Source organism: Monodelphis domestica, chromosome X (genome assembly GCF_027887165.1).
Source record: "Monodelphis domestica isolate mMonDom1 chromosome X, mMonDom1.pri, whole genome shotgun sequence".
Lineage (NCBI taxonomy): Eukaryota > Metazoa > Chordata > Mammalia > Didelphimorphia > Didelphidae > Monodelphis > Monodelphis domestica.
Genome location: NC_077235.1, coordinates 351,472 through 368,445, shown reverse-complemented (window position 1 = coordinate 368,445; position 16,974 = coordinate 351,472). Strand labels below are relative to the sequence as shown.

At 55.5% G+C, this 16,974-nt stretch overlaps 1 protein-coding gene across 11 annotated transcripts in view; it reads right to left on the bottom strand.

Moving 5' to 3' along the window:
- IQSEC2 (IQ motif and Sec7 domain ArfGEF 2) overlaps positions 1–16,974 on the bottom strand; it is a 47,614-nt gene that overhangs the window by 7,495 nt on the left and 23,145 nt on the right. For 4 of the 11 annotated variants that reach the window (XM_056809051.1, XM_056809053.1, XM_056809046.1 and 1 more), the window contains 9 exons: positions 15,833–15,928; positions 7,449–7,761; positions 6,795–7,190; positions 5,281–6,371; positions 4,186–4,347; positions 3,684–3,806; positions 2,495–2,661; positions 323–462; positions 34–159 (listed from right to left, as the gene is read on the bottom strand). In XM_056809051.1, the coding sequence (XP_056665029.1) occupies positions 34–159; positions 323–462; positions 2,495–2,661; positions 3,684–3,806; positions 4,186–4,347; positions 5,281–6,371; positions 6,795–7,190; positions 7,449–7,761; positions 15,833–15,928 (2,614 nt within the window). Of the gene's footprint in view, positions 1–33; positions 160–322; positions 463–2,494; positions 2,662–3,683; positions 3,807–4,185; positions 4,348–5,280; positions 6,372–6,794; positions 7,191–7,448; positions 7,762–15,832; positions 16,085–16,974 lie in introns of all 11 variants that reach the window. The other 7 variants (XM_056809054.1, XM_056809047.1, XM_056809048.1 and 4 more) reach the window with 2 other exon arrangements.

The window sequence follows — 16,974 nt, the reverse complement described above, 5'->3', positions numbered from 1 at the left end:
TTTGAAGCCCCAGTTACCCCAAAGTGATCATACCACAAGTAGGTCATTGAAGAGAAACACTTCACGCTGGTGAAGGCCAAGCCTCTGTGGCCGATTGGGGTCAGGCACCTCGTAGAGTTGGCAGCAACAGACTAGGCGCCGGTGGGGCAAGGAGAGGACCTAGACAGGTGGGCACCAAGAGGTTGGAAATCAGGGAAGGGATGAACCCTGACTGTTCCCAGGACTCCATGGGTCAGCTCACATGTTCCCCTTCATTAAATAGGACTTCAGGGAAGAGTGAAAGTCAAATTGGAATTCCCTTTGGGCCAGGCATGTTTCTCACCGGTTTCTTGCCTACGATCATGCGCTCCACAGCCTGCACCTGGGATACATGGTCGTCATTGGTCCTCAGTTCACGGCCCTGGATGCGCTGGTAAATGCCCACCAGCAAGTCCCGGGGGATATCTTCTCCATTATCAACTCCTGGTAGAGGGAGCATTGGTTTAGTCAGTGGTTCACCCACTTCCGTGTTGTACATTGTTAGCATTTACACCCACTTTCTCCATTGTTTCTTCCCTCACTCTTTTCTGATCCACAGTAGCCTGGCTTCTGGCCTCATCATTCAGCTGAAATGACTTTCTCCAAAGTCACCAAAGTGGTCTCTTGGTTGCCAAATCTTTGCCTTTTCCCAATCCTTATTTTCCTTGATCTCTTGGCAGTTTGGGTTTTTTTTTATGGCTTGCTGCCTTCTGTTCCTGATCGGTCTTTGGGTTTTCCTAATGCTGTTCTTTCCTGGTTCTCCTCCTACCTGGCTGACTGTTCTTCAGGCTCCTTCCTTGGAACCTTCCTCCAGGTCATGTCTCCTAACTGGAGGTATCCCTCAGGGGCACCTCTCTCCTGGGCCCTCTGCTCTTCTCCCTCCAGACTATTTCCTCTGGTGACCTCAGCAGCTCCTGAGGATTTAATGCTGAATGAGCCTATTCAGAGATCTGGACTCTGCTTTTCAGACATCTTGAACTCAGAACAAAACTCATTCTCCATCCCCTTGGACCCTCCCCACCTCCGGCCTTCCCTGGAACTGTTGAGGGGACCACTGTCCTTCCAGTTTCTTGGGTTTGCACCCTAGGAGTCAATGGAGGATTCCTCACTCTCTCTCACCACCCTCCTCCCCCCCCCCAGATCTGATACAGTGCTGAGACCAATTCAATTCATTTCAACACCATCTCACACATGCCCGATTCTCTCCTCTGATGCTATCCTCATCTCACAGCTGGACTACTGGAAGAGCTGCTGATCACCCGAGTGATTTTCCTGAGGAGCCTCTGGGGGCTCCCGATTGCCTCCAGGGTCAAATACAAAATGGTCTGATATTCTGAGTCCCTTGTAACCTGCCCTCTCCAGTTTCATTGGCCAGGAATTCCCTTTCCCAGTGCCAGCCAAATTGGGTTTTAGCTATTCCTCCCACTTGTGGCATTCCATTTTCCACACATGTGTCTGTGCAGGCTGCACCCTGAGCCTGGAATACCATGCCTGCTTCACAGGATTCCTCTTTCTTCAGCCCTACCTCAGTAGCCTTGTGTTGGCTGGCAAGCCTGGCCCAGCTCCCTGCCAAACTACCTCCCTCGTACTAGGTGCCTCAAAGTGCATTCATATTGGTCCGCTGTAGAGCATGGCATCTCGCGTGTCTGTTTCTCTCCCTCTTTCTGTATTGTGGCAGTACAGAATCAATCGATTGATCGATCAGAGGTGGAGGGAAAGGAAGCCCAGGGGAGGAGGAGAGAGAGGGGACCCTGGGCCAGTGTGGGGGTCAGCCAGTGAGGCTGGAGATGGAGAGTGTCGGGTGAGAGCAGCAAGTCAGCACGAGAAGGGCCCGAATTATGAAGAACTTGCAAGGGCAGATGGAGGATTTGATGTCTGCTCCCAGAGATTACAGGCAGTCACTGGAGTTGAGTGGGGGAAGTAGCTAATGAGCTGGAGAGACCTGCACCTCAGCATCTGAATAGAGGGTGGGAAGGGGGTGGGGGCAGAAATGAGACAAGAAGACCACCTAGAAGGCTGGAGCAATAGTTTAGGGGAGAGGAGATGTTTGCAGGTTGGCTGAATACAAAATGGTAATGGGGACATTCACTGTAGAACATGGGAATGAGGTCTTAAAAGCTTAAAGATCTCAGGTGAGAAACTGAGGCCCTGAGGGGCATCAGCAGTGGGCCACAGGTGCTCAACATGTCTCCAAAGGATTGACTGCTCAAATCAGCGAATCCTGGAGCTTCAGAACTGGAAGGGGCTTTATTCAGGAACTGGGGAGTTGGGCTATTAGGGCCGGATCCAGAGATCTAGAAGGAATCATATGGTGACCCTCCTCAACTGTTCCATCCAGGGCACAGAACCTCCTCACGTTGGATCTGAAGGAAACCTTAGAGGCCATTTGGTCCAATGGCCCTTGTTCCATGGGGGTGGGGACCAGGCCCAAGACCTCACTCAGTACAAAACATAATCCAGGTATCATTTGAAGTACCTCTGAGGTTCTTTATGAAGTCTTCAGGCTTCATCTTGCGTTCGGCCTTGACATTGGGGCTATACATGTCTGTGTTGAGCAAGATGATAGCGAAGGCCAAAATGAAGATGGTGTCTGGGTTCCGGAACTGCCTCACAAGGGCTGGGTTGCACACACAGTACCGCTGGCTGGGCGAGGAAAAGAAGTGAGATGTGCTCGCCTCCCTCCCTTCTGAATTCCCCAAGCCTTTCTCCTTAGAAAGGAGACACCAGTTTTTTTCTCAGCTCTGGCCTTATGTAATGCCACCTCTGAGCCTGGATGTTCCAGGCAATGCCTCTTCCCCCTCCCCTCCTCCCCCCTCGCCCCCCCCCCCCCAGCTCTATATCTATCTGCTCCCACCCACAATGGCCTTTCCCTTCTTCAGATTCCTTGAGAAGAACAACAGTTCTCCTTTCTGGAGTTCCCAGTGTACTTCCCTCCCCCAAGCCCTGTGACGTAGGTCACTCTGCAACTATTAGCCCACCAAATCCAAGCTCTCAAAGGCCATGTGGCCAAATGACAAGTCATTAGAAAGCAACTGAGTCAATCCCCAATCTCCAAGGCGGTTTGGCATTGTGCTGCCAAAGTGATGAAAATGGGCCGCATAGCCTTTGACTCGGCACCAGCGCTCCTACATTTCGACAAGCACTCGTATGTATCCAAGTATTTCTGGCACATATGTTTGTGGCGGCCAAGAACTGGAAACTCAAGTGGCACCCAGCGATTGGTCCATGGTCTAGGAATGGGCTGTGCCAGAATCCCTGCTCCTGGGAGCCTGAGGCTGCGGAGTTCTAGCAGGTATCTCCCCCAAGCCAGGCAGCAACAAGGTAAGCACCCAGCAGCAGAGGTTAGCAGGATGCCAAAGGACAGACAAATGAGCCTGGGTCAGAAATGGAGCTGATTGCCAGTGGGACCGAGCCCAGGATCGTCCAGCATACTTCAAGCCTGTCTCACCAGACACTGCCTATTTGTTATGAGAGTGGGTGGGGGTGTCGATACGACGAATGTCTGTAAAATTTTAACCCCTCAAAATTCTTACCCTGATTTTGCAAAGGCAGAAACTGAGGCCCAAGAGAGAGGGAGGGAGCTGCCCAAGGCAGCCCGCCTAGCCCTCTCCTCACCAGTCCGTTTGGGTTCTCAAGATCTCGAAGCAAACCAGCTGCTTGCTTACCTGAAGGCCTCAATGAGCCGCTCCACCTTTTGGGCCTCACCCTGTACCCGGATGTGCGACTGGAACCTGCGCAGAGCATCGTCCAGATCCATGGAGGAGAAGTCCATCTCATCCACCACGCAGCTATTGGAGAACCCAAGAGAAAGTGGGCGGATACCCTTTAGCTGGCCATCAGCCCGCTCCCATCCTTCCCTCAGAACGTCATCATGTCATCATCAGCAACAGGGCCCAGGGAGGAGGATGGGTACAGGTTGGTGGATGTGGGGGAAGGGATCGAACCCTAATCCCCAGTCCAACCCTTTTATTCAGCCAGCTCCAAGGTTGGACTGCTTGGAACAGGGCTATCAGGGACGCTCCCCCCTTTCTGAAGAAGCACTGAAAGGGCTTCCCTAGTAGAGCCTTTGGATCTCTTGTCCTTCCTGGAGACACCAGGCAAAGGGATGACATCACTCAAAGGACTCCCCTCTCCCAGCCCAGGGTGCCCCACCCTGCCCCTTCTCACTCGAGCACGTCCCTGTTGAACTGTTTTTGACGGTTGCCCAGAAACTCCCCAATCATCTGGCGGCTCAGGCCTTTGCGCTCCAGGATGAAGTGGGCCACCCCCACGGGTGTGTCAGACAAGAAGCCTCGCTCGATCAGATACTGGATCCCCTTCTCTGGTTTCCTGGGGGAATTAGGGGCACTATCAACGAGAGTCATTATTGACATTTGCCATGTGACTGCCCACTCAGAATCTTGTGGTAGTCCCAGTTGTTTTTAAGTCATGCCCGACTCTTGGTGACCCCATTCAGGGTTTTCTGGGCAGAGATACTGGAGCAGTTTGCCATTTCTCTTTCCAGCTCATTTCCTCATCACAGATGAGGAAACTGACACCCACATGGTGAAGTGACTTAGCCAAGGTCACACAGCCAAGAAGTGCCTAAGGCCACATTTCAACTCAGGTCTTGTTAACAACACAGGGCACCATCTCCTTTGCTCCCTATAACATATTGGAGGGAGGTGTGTGTCCCAACAGCCAGCAAATACTTGTCTATGAAGGAAACTAAGCCCTGTCCAAAAGCCCTAGGAAGTTCACATATAGAGCTCTCTATTGTTCCAAAGCCCTTCCTAGGGAAATTGGGGCCTAAGATTAGAGTGTGGTCACATGGAAACCTAGACCTTGGGCCTTGAAGATCATGGGAATATAGGGAAGGGAAGGCAGGAGGAGAGAGGAGCAGGTGGGGGAGGAGAACATGGTAGAGGCTGAGAGAAAGGGGGAATGAGCAAAGAAAGGAGAGGAGGAGAGAGTGGGAGGAGGCAGGCCAGAGAAAAGGATTGGTGGGAGGAGCTACAAAGTACAAATCCAGGAGGAAAAGACCTGGGGGGTGGGGGGGGAGGGAAGATCACTTGTTCTTTTTTAACCCTTCCTTTCTGGATTAGAATCAGTACTATGTACAGGTCCCAAGGCAGAAGAGAGGTAAGGGCTACCCAATGGGGGTTAAGTGACTTGCCCAGGGTCACACAGCTAGGAAGGGTCTGAGGCTTGAACCCAGGACCTCCCATCTCTGGGCCTGGCTCTATCCACTAGAATCACCTCACTGCCCCCAGGGAGACCTACTTGTTAAAGAGGTTGAGGCCTATGCGGTAGTGTCGTCTCTGGACCACATCATTGTTGAAGGCTGGGGAATCCCAACTGTGCCTGGTCTCCCGCTGGTAAGTCTGGGAGCCCAGGGGGGCAGGGGGTTCTCGCAGGCTGTCTCGTGAGGAAGAGCCCGAGCTGCAATTGATGGTCTCATTTGAGTTTGTGGTGCTGTTCAAGCTATCAGGGTCCCCATCCGAGTCGCCGCCGCCGCCGCCGCCTCCGCCGCCGCTGCCGCCGCCTCCTCCTCCGCCGCCGCCGCCGCCACCACCGCCCCCACCCCCGGCCACTGTGGCTGAAGCAGCCTCACACTTGCCCATGAGGATTCGGCCACTGCTTCCAGGAGGCCCACTGCTGTTGAGGGCAGATGTTCCAGGTGGTGGTGGTGGGGGGGGCCCCAGGCCACTAGCCTCAGGGGCTGGGTAATGGCGGAGGGGGTGAGGGGGTCTCCCAGGTGGTGGTGGCTCTGGGTGCTGCAAAGTACCATGGGGGCTGCCAGTTGCACCAGCCTCATAATTGCCCAACTGCCGGTGAATGGAGCCCCGGTCAGAGCGGTCACTGAGGTCCACAGAGCTATCACTGGGTGGCTCAATGGTCAGCAGTGGAAGGTGGGCTGCCCGGAGGCGGAAATCCCTGCATTCGAGGCAGGGGGGAGCCCGGCGGGCCCCCATATCCTCCTCTCGAGCATTGGCAACACCAGATGGGGGTGGTGGCAGAGGAGGCTGTGGAGTATCATTACTGCCAGCCGGATGGTCTGGGGAAAGTGGGGACACAGGCCCAGTGGCTTCATCCAGGTAGAGGGTGACATCACTGAAGGAGGTGCCAGTACTGTCCCCATGGTGGTCCCGGTCCCGGGCCTCTGTCTGCTCTGGGAGGGGCCCTGATCCCTCCACTCTCCCTGGCTCCACTGGCTCCTCCTCCTCTTCTTCTTCCTCCTCGTCCTCCTCGTCCTCTTCCTCTTCCTCCTCTTCCTCTTCCTCCTCCTCCTCCTCTTCCTCCTCCTCCTCCTCCTCTCCCCGTAGACTGTGGCAGTTCAGGGCCTCATCAATTGATTCTGCCAGGGACTTCACCTATTCCTCACAGGGAAAAGAAGGGCAAAAAGGCAGGGTGCAGGACCCATCAGTCAGTGAAAAGAGAAGCTGCTCTGTGTCCTGTCCCTCCTCTTCCCCCTCATTCATCCCCCCTAAAACTCCCACACCCAGGGGCTACTCATGGTAGATTTGGCACTTGGGCAGGGTGGGGGCATTCCTGGTGGGGAAAGGCCCTCTGCTGATGCAGAACAGCGCTCCATCTCTGATTCTCAGTCTTAGAGAGGGGTTACGGGCCAGTGCATGTTGGTCGGACTAGAGCCCCGCTCTCTCTCCAGTGTGCCAATAGCTCAGTAACTGTCTGGAGAATGAATAAACCTGGCAGTTCCATTTTTCCTCTCTGTTCCTCACACAGGGCTGTGGACCCAGCAGTCACTCAGTGCTGAGAAGCCCTTGAGGCCTCACCTGCTTGGAGAATGAGTCTTCCAGCTCGGTGATGTCATTGGAGAACTCCCCAGAGGTAGTGACAGAGCTGCCTCCGTCCAGGCCACTGCAGGAACCGCCATAGGGGAGGCCGCGCTCCAGCCGATGGGCTCGAGCCCCTGCCATGGCGCCTTCATCCAAGGAGGCTGGCTTGCCCTCGAAGTAAGGAGCATTCTGACCCTTGTCATACTCCTCAAAGGAGAACTGCATGCGCATGTTGGACAGGATGATGCGCCGGGACATGCGGCTCTCCGAGGCTGAGCTGCGTAGCCGCTCGAAGTTCTTGTTCATGCGGTACTGGCGGAAGGCTGTCTGGATGGTGCGAGCTGCCCGACGACTGAGGAACGGGCCCCCGTACTTCCGCTCTAGCATCTCCACCTGAACAGGGGTGGGGGGGGGTGGAGAGCACAAAGGAAGGAGAAGGGAGAGGGAGAGCATGGCGAGAAGGAAGAAGGGGGGGGTTGCAACATGCAAGAAGAATGCAGGGAGCAAGAGAAAGGAGGCGGTGGGCAGGCGGGCAGCCAGTGGCCCTCAGTCCCCGGGAAGGCTCGGAGTAGAAAGCCAAGCTTCGCTTCATGAAGGGAAGGGGTCCAGGCAGATGACACCCACACCCACACCCAGGCCCAGTGCACCTACCTTCTTGTCCTGCAGGTCTGTGGAGAGCTCATAGCTGTCGGATAGGGCCTTGGACCTCTTCAGCTCTTCTTCCTCCTGCTTTCGGAGTGCTAGGCTGGCGGGCTGGAGGCGAGCCCGCTGGGCCCAGGGCAGGCCAGTGGCAGCAGACGGACCAGGCATGTGGACATGGCAGGCACTTGGGGGCAGCTCATAAGGGTCCGACAACTTGGCGAACTCGCTGACAACACCACTGCCCCCGCACCGGTAGGGGGCCTGGCTTTCCGGACTGTTGGCCCCGACGCCCAGATCACTGGACGGGGCATCGCCCTCCACACTGCAGGAGGGTAAGGGATGGATGGGGCTGGGGACCTGAGCAACCTTGCTCGGGGGTCCCTGATGGCCCCCTCCCAGTTCTAACTGGCTACTTGGTCTTGGCTTCAGCCCAGAAAATGTCCTTGGGTTTCCCAGGACTCTCCCTCACCCACAGATCAAAGGGCTGAACTCCGCTTGCCACACCCAGCATGGATGCCAGGGATTGGAGAGAAAAGGGATCAAGATCAAGGTGGTTGTGGAGGATTCCAGGGTAAGCAGGCCAGAAGAAGTGGGGGTACCTTCCTTCTCTCTTCCCTTCTCCTTCCCTCCTTTCTTATTCCTCCCTCTTGTTTTCTCTTCCTTCCCCTCCTTCTCATTCCCTCCTGCCCCTAGTGTCCTCTCTTCTCACAGGTAGAGGGGCAGCTCTTTGGGACCACGTCTCCTTCCTCCTCATCTCCTCCTCCAAGGTGGTCAGTGCCACCCTGGGGACCCCAAGGGAGCAGAAAATGGCATGAGGTGGTGAGCAGTCAAGTAAGCCACCCTCCCTCCTTTCCTTCCCTTCCCTTCCTGGGCCACTTGGGCCCCTGGTACCTTTGGGAGGCACCTGGAGTCCCACTGCTATGGCAACCTGACTGCCAGGGAATGGAGAAAAGGCACAGAGACTGCTAAAGATGCAGTTAGGCTTTGTCCCTGTCCCCAAGACCTCAAGCTCAAGGAGGGGGGGACAGGCGGCGGCACTTGCTCATTAGGGCCTGGGTGGCCTTGTACTGGTCACAATGGAGGGCACAAGGAGGGAGAAAGGCCAGCTAGGGCTCCAGTGCTAGAGGTCCACTTGAGGCATCTGTGCTGTGGGACCGTCTGTCCTTGTCTGCCACTCCCACCCTTTCTGTCTCTGGGCTTCTCCTTTCTATGTGTCCACATCCACTTCTCTGGCCTTTGCCTCTCTGCCATCCCTTGCCCTGGTTCACCCCAGATATGTCTTACTGTCTCATTTCCATCTTCCTCTCTCTCTCTCTCCCTAGGCTTAGCCACACCCCCCCCAAGCCCCAGCAGATGGGGAAGGGGGTGCCGAGTCCAACAATGCAGGACTGGGGAAGGATGGACACAGTTGCCATAGAAATAGAGGAGGGGGTTGGCCAGTTGCCATGGCTTCCAAAGCGGGAAGGAGCCTCTGGATGAGGGGAGGCATCACCTTGGCAACCAGGGACCTGTCAGCCCCCCAGGCCTGGAATGGGAAGCCCGCAGAAGGTGTTATTTAAGTCGGCTTCCTCTAACATCTCCCACCCCCAAGCTTGGAGCTCCTCTCAGCCCAGAAAGCTTGAACAAGCTTCTCTGCAGCCCATGATGAAAGAACCTGCCTCCCCAGGCCTCTGTGGCCCCTGCCCCAGCATCAGCTCCCTGCCCCAAACTTGGACTTACTCTAGTTGGCATTCAAGGCCCCAACCTCTGGCTCCCACTTTCATTCTTGAGTCCACTCCATGAATCCCTCCCCCAACCATGTTCCTTCCTCAGACCTGACAAGGAACAATCCCACCTCTTCCAGGCAGCCCTCAGAAAGTCAGACAACAGGGCACTTCAGGACTCCAAAAGCTGAGTCGTGGAGGTCCCAGAACAGGGTAGATGCTGCCAGGAAAGCGCCAGTCTGGGCAGGACATAGATGAGGCCTCCCAAAGGTAGGCATGAATAAAGCAAGCGTCCACACACCCTGCCAGGGGCTTGGCCAGCACACTTTCATCCTTGGGAGGGCTCTGGCCACATTCCTGCCCTTTCCCAGGCCCCTCTCCCCATTGGCCACCCCAGGAACCTCAGATTCCCTCCCTGTAACCCCAGGGAGAACAAGCTGCAGCTCGGATGTTTCTAGACTGCGGTTCCGGGCCCTGTCCTCATCCCCAACCCAGAGCAAAGGCAAGTGGAAAAGCACATTCCCAAGGTGCTTGTGGGTGTGGCCAAGTGGAGCACGGGCTTTCCCCTGGGTGAACCCTGGGCAGCCCAGCATTTAACCCTTCTTTGGTTTGGGGCCACTGACCCAGTGGGCCAATTGCCTCGGACTCTTCCGAGGCGCTACGGAGCAGGCCTGGCTTCTGGTACCTATTGGCCTCGAGCTCTGGATTCAAGTCACTCCCCATCTCCAGGGAAGGAAGGAAGGAGGGGTCTAGGAGCCCTTCCTGATTCTTGGAGCTTGGCCATCATGGGCCCATTTCGGGCCTCGAAAAGGGATGGGGACTCAACTGAGTCATCAAATGAGCTGCTGAATTCTCACCAAGGTCTGAATGCTAGTGAGTCTTCAGACTGCCCCCCTCCCCCCATACAGGTACACACACACACACACACACACACACACACACACACACACACACACCTCCAACACCACACTGTTTGCACAATGCTTTCCTCACAACAACCCTGTGAGGTAGGTGGGCCAACTGGAAGCCTGATCTTACAAATGAGGAGACTGAGGCTCAGACAGAAGTGACTTGTCTAAGGTCATGCAGCTAAGATCTCCAGGAATCAGTGGGTGACTAGAAGTGAGCAGCCCGAGAAAGGGAAACTGTGCCTCATGCTACAAACACTCCAGGCCCCTGGTGTATCCCCAACTCTGTGCCAGTGCCATCTAGAGTCTTAATGGCAAGGCCCCCTCATCCTCATCCTCCTCCCCAACCAGTGGAAGGAGTGCCCAGGCAGCCAATGAATCATTTGCAGCCAACCCTAACCCACCTCATTTTACCAAGAGCACAAACCGAGGCCCAAAGACGACTTGCCCAAGGTCGAAGAAGGAAGAAGGTACATTTGTTTGTTTTTATTGAAATGGGGGAGGGGGGGGGAGGGGGGAGAGACCGGCTGTCCGGGTCCAAGGCCTGGGAGGGGACAGTAGCCAGAAGCTTTGAAGTCAGCAAATGGTAGGAACGTGGGGCAGGGTTCCCCTTAAGTGTCCTCTGAGCCCCCTCAATCTATCTGCTTTGCTCCCCCCAAACCAGTGGGGCTGAGTTCCCGAGCCAGCTGCTTTCTACCCGCCTCTCCTTAGACAAGCTACTTTCCAGGGGAAGCAGGCTCCCCAAGTCCAGTGGGGGCGGGGAGCTAAGGGCCAGGCCGAGATCCAGAGGCCAGTGTCATCCTTGTCGCCCGCCATCAGCAGTGTCGGCCCTAAGACCAGGGGAGAGAGGCAACTGGGGAGTGCAAGGACATTGCTCAGGCAGCCTCCGGGCCCAAGGCGGGTCGACGGTCCTTTCCCGAGGCAGGGGAGGAGTTAAGGCTTTGGCTTCTGCATAGAGACATGGGATGCCCATGGAGCTGAGGAGGATAGGAATGGGGACCCTGACGGAGGGAGAGAGCAGCATGGGGAGGGGCCCGCTTCCAAGCCAGGCTCAGGGGAAGGATTCTCCGGCCGAGAAGGATGAAGCCTCTGGACTTCCAGGTTACCTAGAAGCAGGGCTACTGGACTCAGAAGGGGGGCAGCAGAACTGGTGGCCGTCCTCGTCATCCTCCATTAGCTCCTCGTCCCTGGGGTGGGTGGGGAGGGGAGGGGAGGGGCAGGAAAGGTGAAGGGGAGTGGAGAGAGGTGGGGCCATGGGCAGTGGGCAACAGAGAAAGAGGGAGAGCTGGTGTTAGGTGGGCAGGGAGCCAGTCCTGGGGATGCTCTGGCCACAGGAAGGTGGATGGGAACTGGGGCAAGGTGGGGAACGATAGCACCTGACCCATGGCCTTACATGACTGGACCGGACTTACAGGCAGACCCCAAGTCTTCAGAGGCCTCCCCCATCCTCAACCCTCCCCCCATTCCAGGACTCTTCAAGGACTCCATCCCCTTCCTCCTAAGATCTCAGAGAGCCCACACTTTAAGGCTAGCCCAGGCCTTAAGCCCCTTCCTACAGGAGTCTGGGCCCAGAGAACAGTGCTGGAGGGAATGCTGGGAAGGAGCAGAGACCCAGAAAGCCAAGGGCTCAGTCCACAGAACTCAAAAGTCCCTGTCCAAGATCGAGGAAGAACCTCAGCACCAGAAACGGCCAGGCCCCTCCTCTTCCTACCGGGACAACTGAAACATGGGGCCACGAGATGGAGGGGATCTGGCAGCTAAGCCTAATTCCCCACCGTTCTCCATCTGTGGCCTTCTGGCCCAAAGACCCTCCAGAAAGAGGGCATCTCTGCACCTTAGGCTGCTCTCCCAGAATGGGGGGACCATGGGTCACTGGCCACCAAAGGGGCAGTAGCTCCTCAAAGGCACTCTCTTCTCTTGCTCTCCCTGTCTTTTCTCTCAGCCTCTCATCTTTGTCCCATTCTGAGCCCTCTTTCTCCCTCTCCCCCACTCAAGTCTTAAAGGGACCCCTTTTAGGCTCCTTCCTTTTTAAGGAGAGAGAAACTGAGGCCCAGAGAGAAGAAAGCTGCCCAAGGACAAAGATTACATGAACTACTGAGAACCCAGGGCTCCTGACTCACTGAGGGTCTTGTCACTGCTATACTGGACTGGCCAAAGCTCTGTTTCTCCAGGCATGTGGACTCGGAGGCCTGAGAGCACAACCATTCATCTACTCAAGAACTCACCTATGCAGCCCTCTAACAACCCATATACCCGTCCATCCGTCTGTGCATTCAGAGGCCCAACTATCCTACTGTCTGCTCACTGCCCCACCTTCCCATGCATGCAGCCACATTTCTCTCTTTAAGTGTTCGGCTGCCTCCACAACTCGGGCCTATCCAGCAACGGTGTACTGAGCCCATCCGCTGTCCCAGATGCTGTGCCAGGTGTGCTGAACATACAGAAACCCAATCCAGAACGAGGAATTTCTGTTCTCCTGCGCTTAGGGTTAGGAGCGCCAAAACTATACAGCAAAGTAAGCGCAGAGGTTGTGTCAGAGGGAGCCGGACCCGTCCCGTGTTCTCGCCAATGGGGGAAGTTGCTGGGAGGAGACTATTACTAACGGGTGAGGGGATCCGAAGAGGCCCGGGGCTAGTGTGGGGCAGTGCACACCCAGGCTTCTTGACTCATCCGGGTCCCCCCAAACCAAACGGCAAGAGGGAAGCTGGGAATTTCCCCAGCTATGGATGTCTTGGAGAAAGCAAACGATTCCAAGAGGGAAGGAGGGAAAGCATTGTGGACATGGGGAACAGAATGGGAGATGAGATATATGCAGAGAACAGGTCACCCGCCAGTCTGCTGGGACACAGGGCCAACATTTCCACGGTGCCTACTACATATGCCGGGTGCTGGGCTAAGAACTTTACAAACATGATCTCTTTGGGTCCTCAGAACCACCCTGGGAAGAAGGGGTTGTTATGATCCCCATTGTTCAGTTGAGAAAACTAAGGCAAACGGGCTCAGTGACTTGCCCAGGGTCATCCAGCTAGGAAGAGCTCAAGGCCAGACTTGGAACTCGGGGCTTCCTGATTCTAAGCCCAGTGCAGACATGTGAAGGGGAATCATAGGCAATAAGCCTGACAAGGTAAATGGGAGGCCAATTGTAGCCTTCACTGCCAGGCTGAGGAGTTTGGGTTTTAGCCTTGAAGCAACAGGGAGCCATCGAAGATTTTTCAGTTGGAAGGGAGTGTCATGGTCAGAAAAGGGATAGTCCAGGCCTTACTTTGCCATAATCCAGCTAGCCAGCCACTCAGACTCACCCAGCCATCTAACCATTCATTGATCCCACAGTTTATTAATCCAGACACCTGAAAAGCACCACCCTGGATGCTGAGGGCGCAAAGACCAGAAGAAAGCCTTCTCCCTCTGCCCTAAAAGAGCTTCCATTCTACTGGAAGAAGCAACGGGCAACGTGTAAATGGAGAAGTCCAAATGAGAGAACTGGGGGCAGGAGAAAGAACGAAAAAGCAGGAGGACTGAGACGGCTTCTCACAGGATGACAGCCATGAAGAGGCAAAGGAGGCGGGAAGCACTACAGGCAATGGCAGGACATGGAATGAATGCCAAGGTCGAGGAAGTTTGACAGAGCTCAAGGAATGATGTAAAGCCAGTCTGGAAAGATTATTGGGGCTCAGCCTGGGGAGGCCTGAGGAGTTTGAGACGCCACACTAGAGGTGGAAGGGCCCAACTGAGGACACGGGAGCAGGACAGAGACAGTCAGAAGTGTGTGGAAGAAACAGGCAGGCCAGTTCAGAAAAGCTGATTGCCCAGTGAGTGACAAGGGCTTGAGCTAGAGTAGGAGCTGTGAGGGAGGGATGGCACAAATTCTGGGGAGGCCTAGCAAGCAATGGATGTGGTCGAGGGAGAGCGATACTGAGTCGTGGGAAAATTTGAGGGCAGGAGAGTGTCCAAGGAGATAGCCAGTTGGAGACGTGTGTGTTGGGGGGGCGGAGGGGGGGGGAAGGAGGTGCTGAGGCAGAAGAGGAATGAATCGCTGGGGCTCAAGGGAGAGACTTGGACCCAATAAACAGGTTTGGGAGGCATCTTCCTAAAAGTGAGAGTTGAATCTGTGGGAGTTGATGAGGTCACAGAGGCAGAAGAGAAGGTGGCCTAGGAGAGAGCTTTGGGCATCATCCAGAACACGGAGGTGGAGAAGGAACAGACATTCCGGTAGGTGAAGGAAGGGAAGTGCCAGACACTGTGCCGAGTGCTTTTCCAAATAAAAAGGCAACCAGGCCAGAGTGCTGTCAGGAAGGCATAGAGAGGAGAGAGGGTCTGGGAGGAGGAAGAGATCGGCAGTGTCAGCAGTTGCACACCCAAGGAGTCCAAAAGGAGATGGAAGAAGAAAAGGCTTGGAACTTCAGCAATGACTCCATAGCTGGTGTTCAGTGAGTTCAGGGCTCCGAGCTAGACTGCGAGAGGCAGAGGTCCCCCGAATATGAAGGAGGAGGGGCCCAGGATGTTTCTTTGAGGGCTACTTCGGGACAATGAGACCTACAGACATTTCTGGAGAACAAGGAAGGTGCCAGTGGCTAAAGCAGAGAGGCCAAGGGATTGCAGGAAGGACGATAATAGCTGGCATTTCTGGAGTGCAAACCTGGGGTTTTTGAAGGAAGCATTACCAGACCTGGTGCTTTATAAACATGCTCTCGCAACAGCCAAAATGATGATTTTACAGTTAAGGAAGCCAAGGCAGACGGCAGTGATTTGCCCAGGGTCCTGGAGTCCCATAGCCCTGTATGTGTCTAAGGCTGGCTTTGCCTTCAGGTCTTTCTGACTCTGGGCCTAGGGCTCACCTAGCTACCTAGATGAAAGGGCGAACCTGGGGGAATGGGAGGGAATAGGCTGAAAAGGCCAGCATGGTCCTGGCTAAGGGCTGTCTCTCTATTACAGCCTGGAGTACAGGAAGAGGGAAGACAATGGAGAATTCTGCAGACAGAAGAGGGAGCTGAGGCTGGATGACCTCTGCAAGGTGGGAGCCAGAGTTGAACAGCACAAGAAATCAGGGAAGGCAACAGAGAGAAGATGGAGGGGCACAAAAAAGAATCCCAAGCTGGGCTTTGGCAAGACAAGGGCAAGGGGTTCCAGGGTAGAAGCCAGTGTCTGGCTGAACTGGTTAATTCTAGGCTCAATCCGGGGGAGCTAGGGCAAGAGGTACCACCATCTGGAGAGACCCTCTTCTGCCCACTCACTCACTCAGCCACCTGTCCACTTAGTTGGCCTCCCACCTACCAGACCTGTCATCCACCCTGCGGATCATCTGTCCACGTGCTGGTCCAACAGTTCAGACAACTGGCCATTCCCAGATCCAGCCGGACATCCTCCCACCTAGCCATCTCCAAAACCGTGCCAAGCTGCCCACCAAACAAGTCAGCTGCAGTCTGGTGTCTCCCTGCCCATCAATGCTCCTCCCTCCCCAAGTCACCAAGCAGATCACACCTCCTTGTTCAAGTGCCTCTCATGGTTCACCACTGCCAGCAGGGTGCAATCTGTGCTCCTCACAATGGTGTTTGAGTCCTGCCCCTTCACGGGCCTTCAGCTCATGCCACTCGTTCCCTCTGCTTAGAAGCTCCAACTGCCCAAAGCCGGCAGATCTGCCCTTCCCAGGCCAGCTCAAAGGAGACCTCTTCCAGGGAGCCTTCCTAGACATGGCCAGCCCTCCTTGCAACCTCCCCGGAAAGAGAGCAGCAGGGCCACAGAGCATGGCTGGTGAGGTCCGGCCTGGGACAGGACTAACTCTTACCTGCTCTCAGTCGGCCTGCCAGGGGGGAGTAGTTGCATGGAGAGGAACACCTGGGCAGGACAGCAATACTGGTGGAGGGTGGGAGACTCTGTGGACCTGAGAGAAGACAGAGAGATATGGGGGAGAAACAGAGGGGATGGAGGGCAAGAAGGAGACTGAGACCGAAGGAGACAGAGACCTAGAGAAGGGAAAAGGAAAGGGGGCAGAAGGGGGAGGTGAGAGGGTGATGGGAGAGTCACTGAGGCAGAGGAACTAAGAGTCAGCGAAGTCCAAGAAAGAGGTGATGAGGGCACAGACAGTGCGTGAGCAAGGAGGCCAGGACACAGAGACACACACAAGTGGTGTCCAGAGGCAGGGAGAGAAGGAGTGAAAAGCCAGATGGCAGTGAGCAGGGCCCAGGTGCATGGAGAAGAGTGAGACCAGGACAGGGAGGAAGGTGATATGTGGAGAGAAAGAGGGGAAGAGGGGCAAGGAGGGAGAAGGGCAGAAAGGGCCAGAGAGAGAACAGAAGAGGAAGAAAAAAGGGAAAAAGAAAACAGGAAGTCAGGAGGGAAGACAGCACTAAAACCACACAAAGACATGGCCAACAGTAGCAGCAACAGCGAGGAGGGCAATGACCAAGCTGACTGCGCGCGCGCGCGCGCGCGCACACACACACACACACACACACACACACACACACACACACACACTCACTCCCGCACAAGGGTAGGTGTCCAAGCCAGCCTTTGGGGAGCAACTGAACCCAGGCAGCCAGGGCTGATGACAGTAAGGCTGGGTAGCATCTGGGCCCTCCAGGGCTGCCCCAAGGCCATAGGCCACCACAGGTTTAGGGAGGAGAGAGGAGAGAGGAGAGAGGAGAGAGAAGGAAGAAGCAGAGATAAGGGGAAAACACAAACTTCACAGCAGAGAAATGGCAACAAGAGAACAGCAAAGATAAGGGGGGGGGGGGGAGGACACAGATCGAGACAGGAGCACAAGACATGGGGGAGTGGGAGACACAGGAAAAAGGGGGTGGGAGGGGGGAGCTCTCAGGTTCCCAGCTGGGCCTCAGATCTGGGGCCAGGCAGATGGCGGGGAGATGGGGGTGACGCCCATCTTGGCTTCAGATGGAGGGAAGGTAGCCATCTAGACGGTACAAA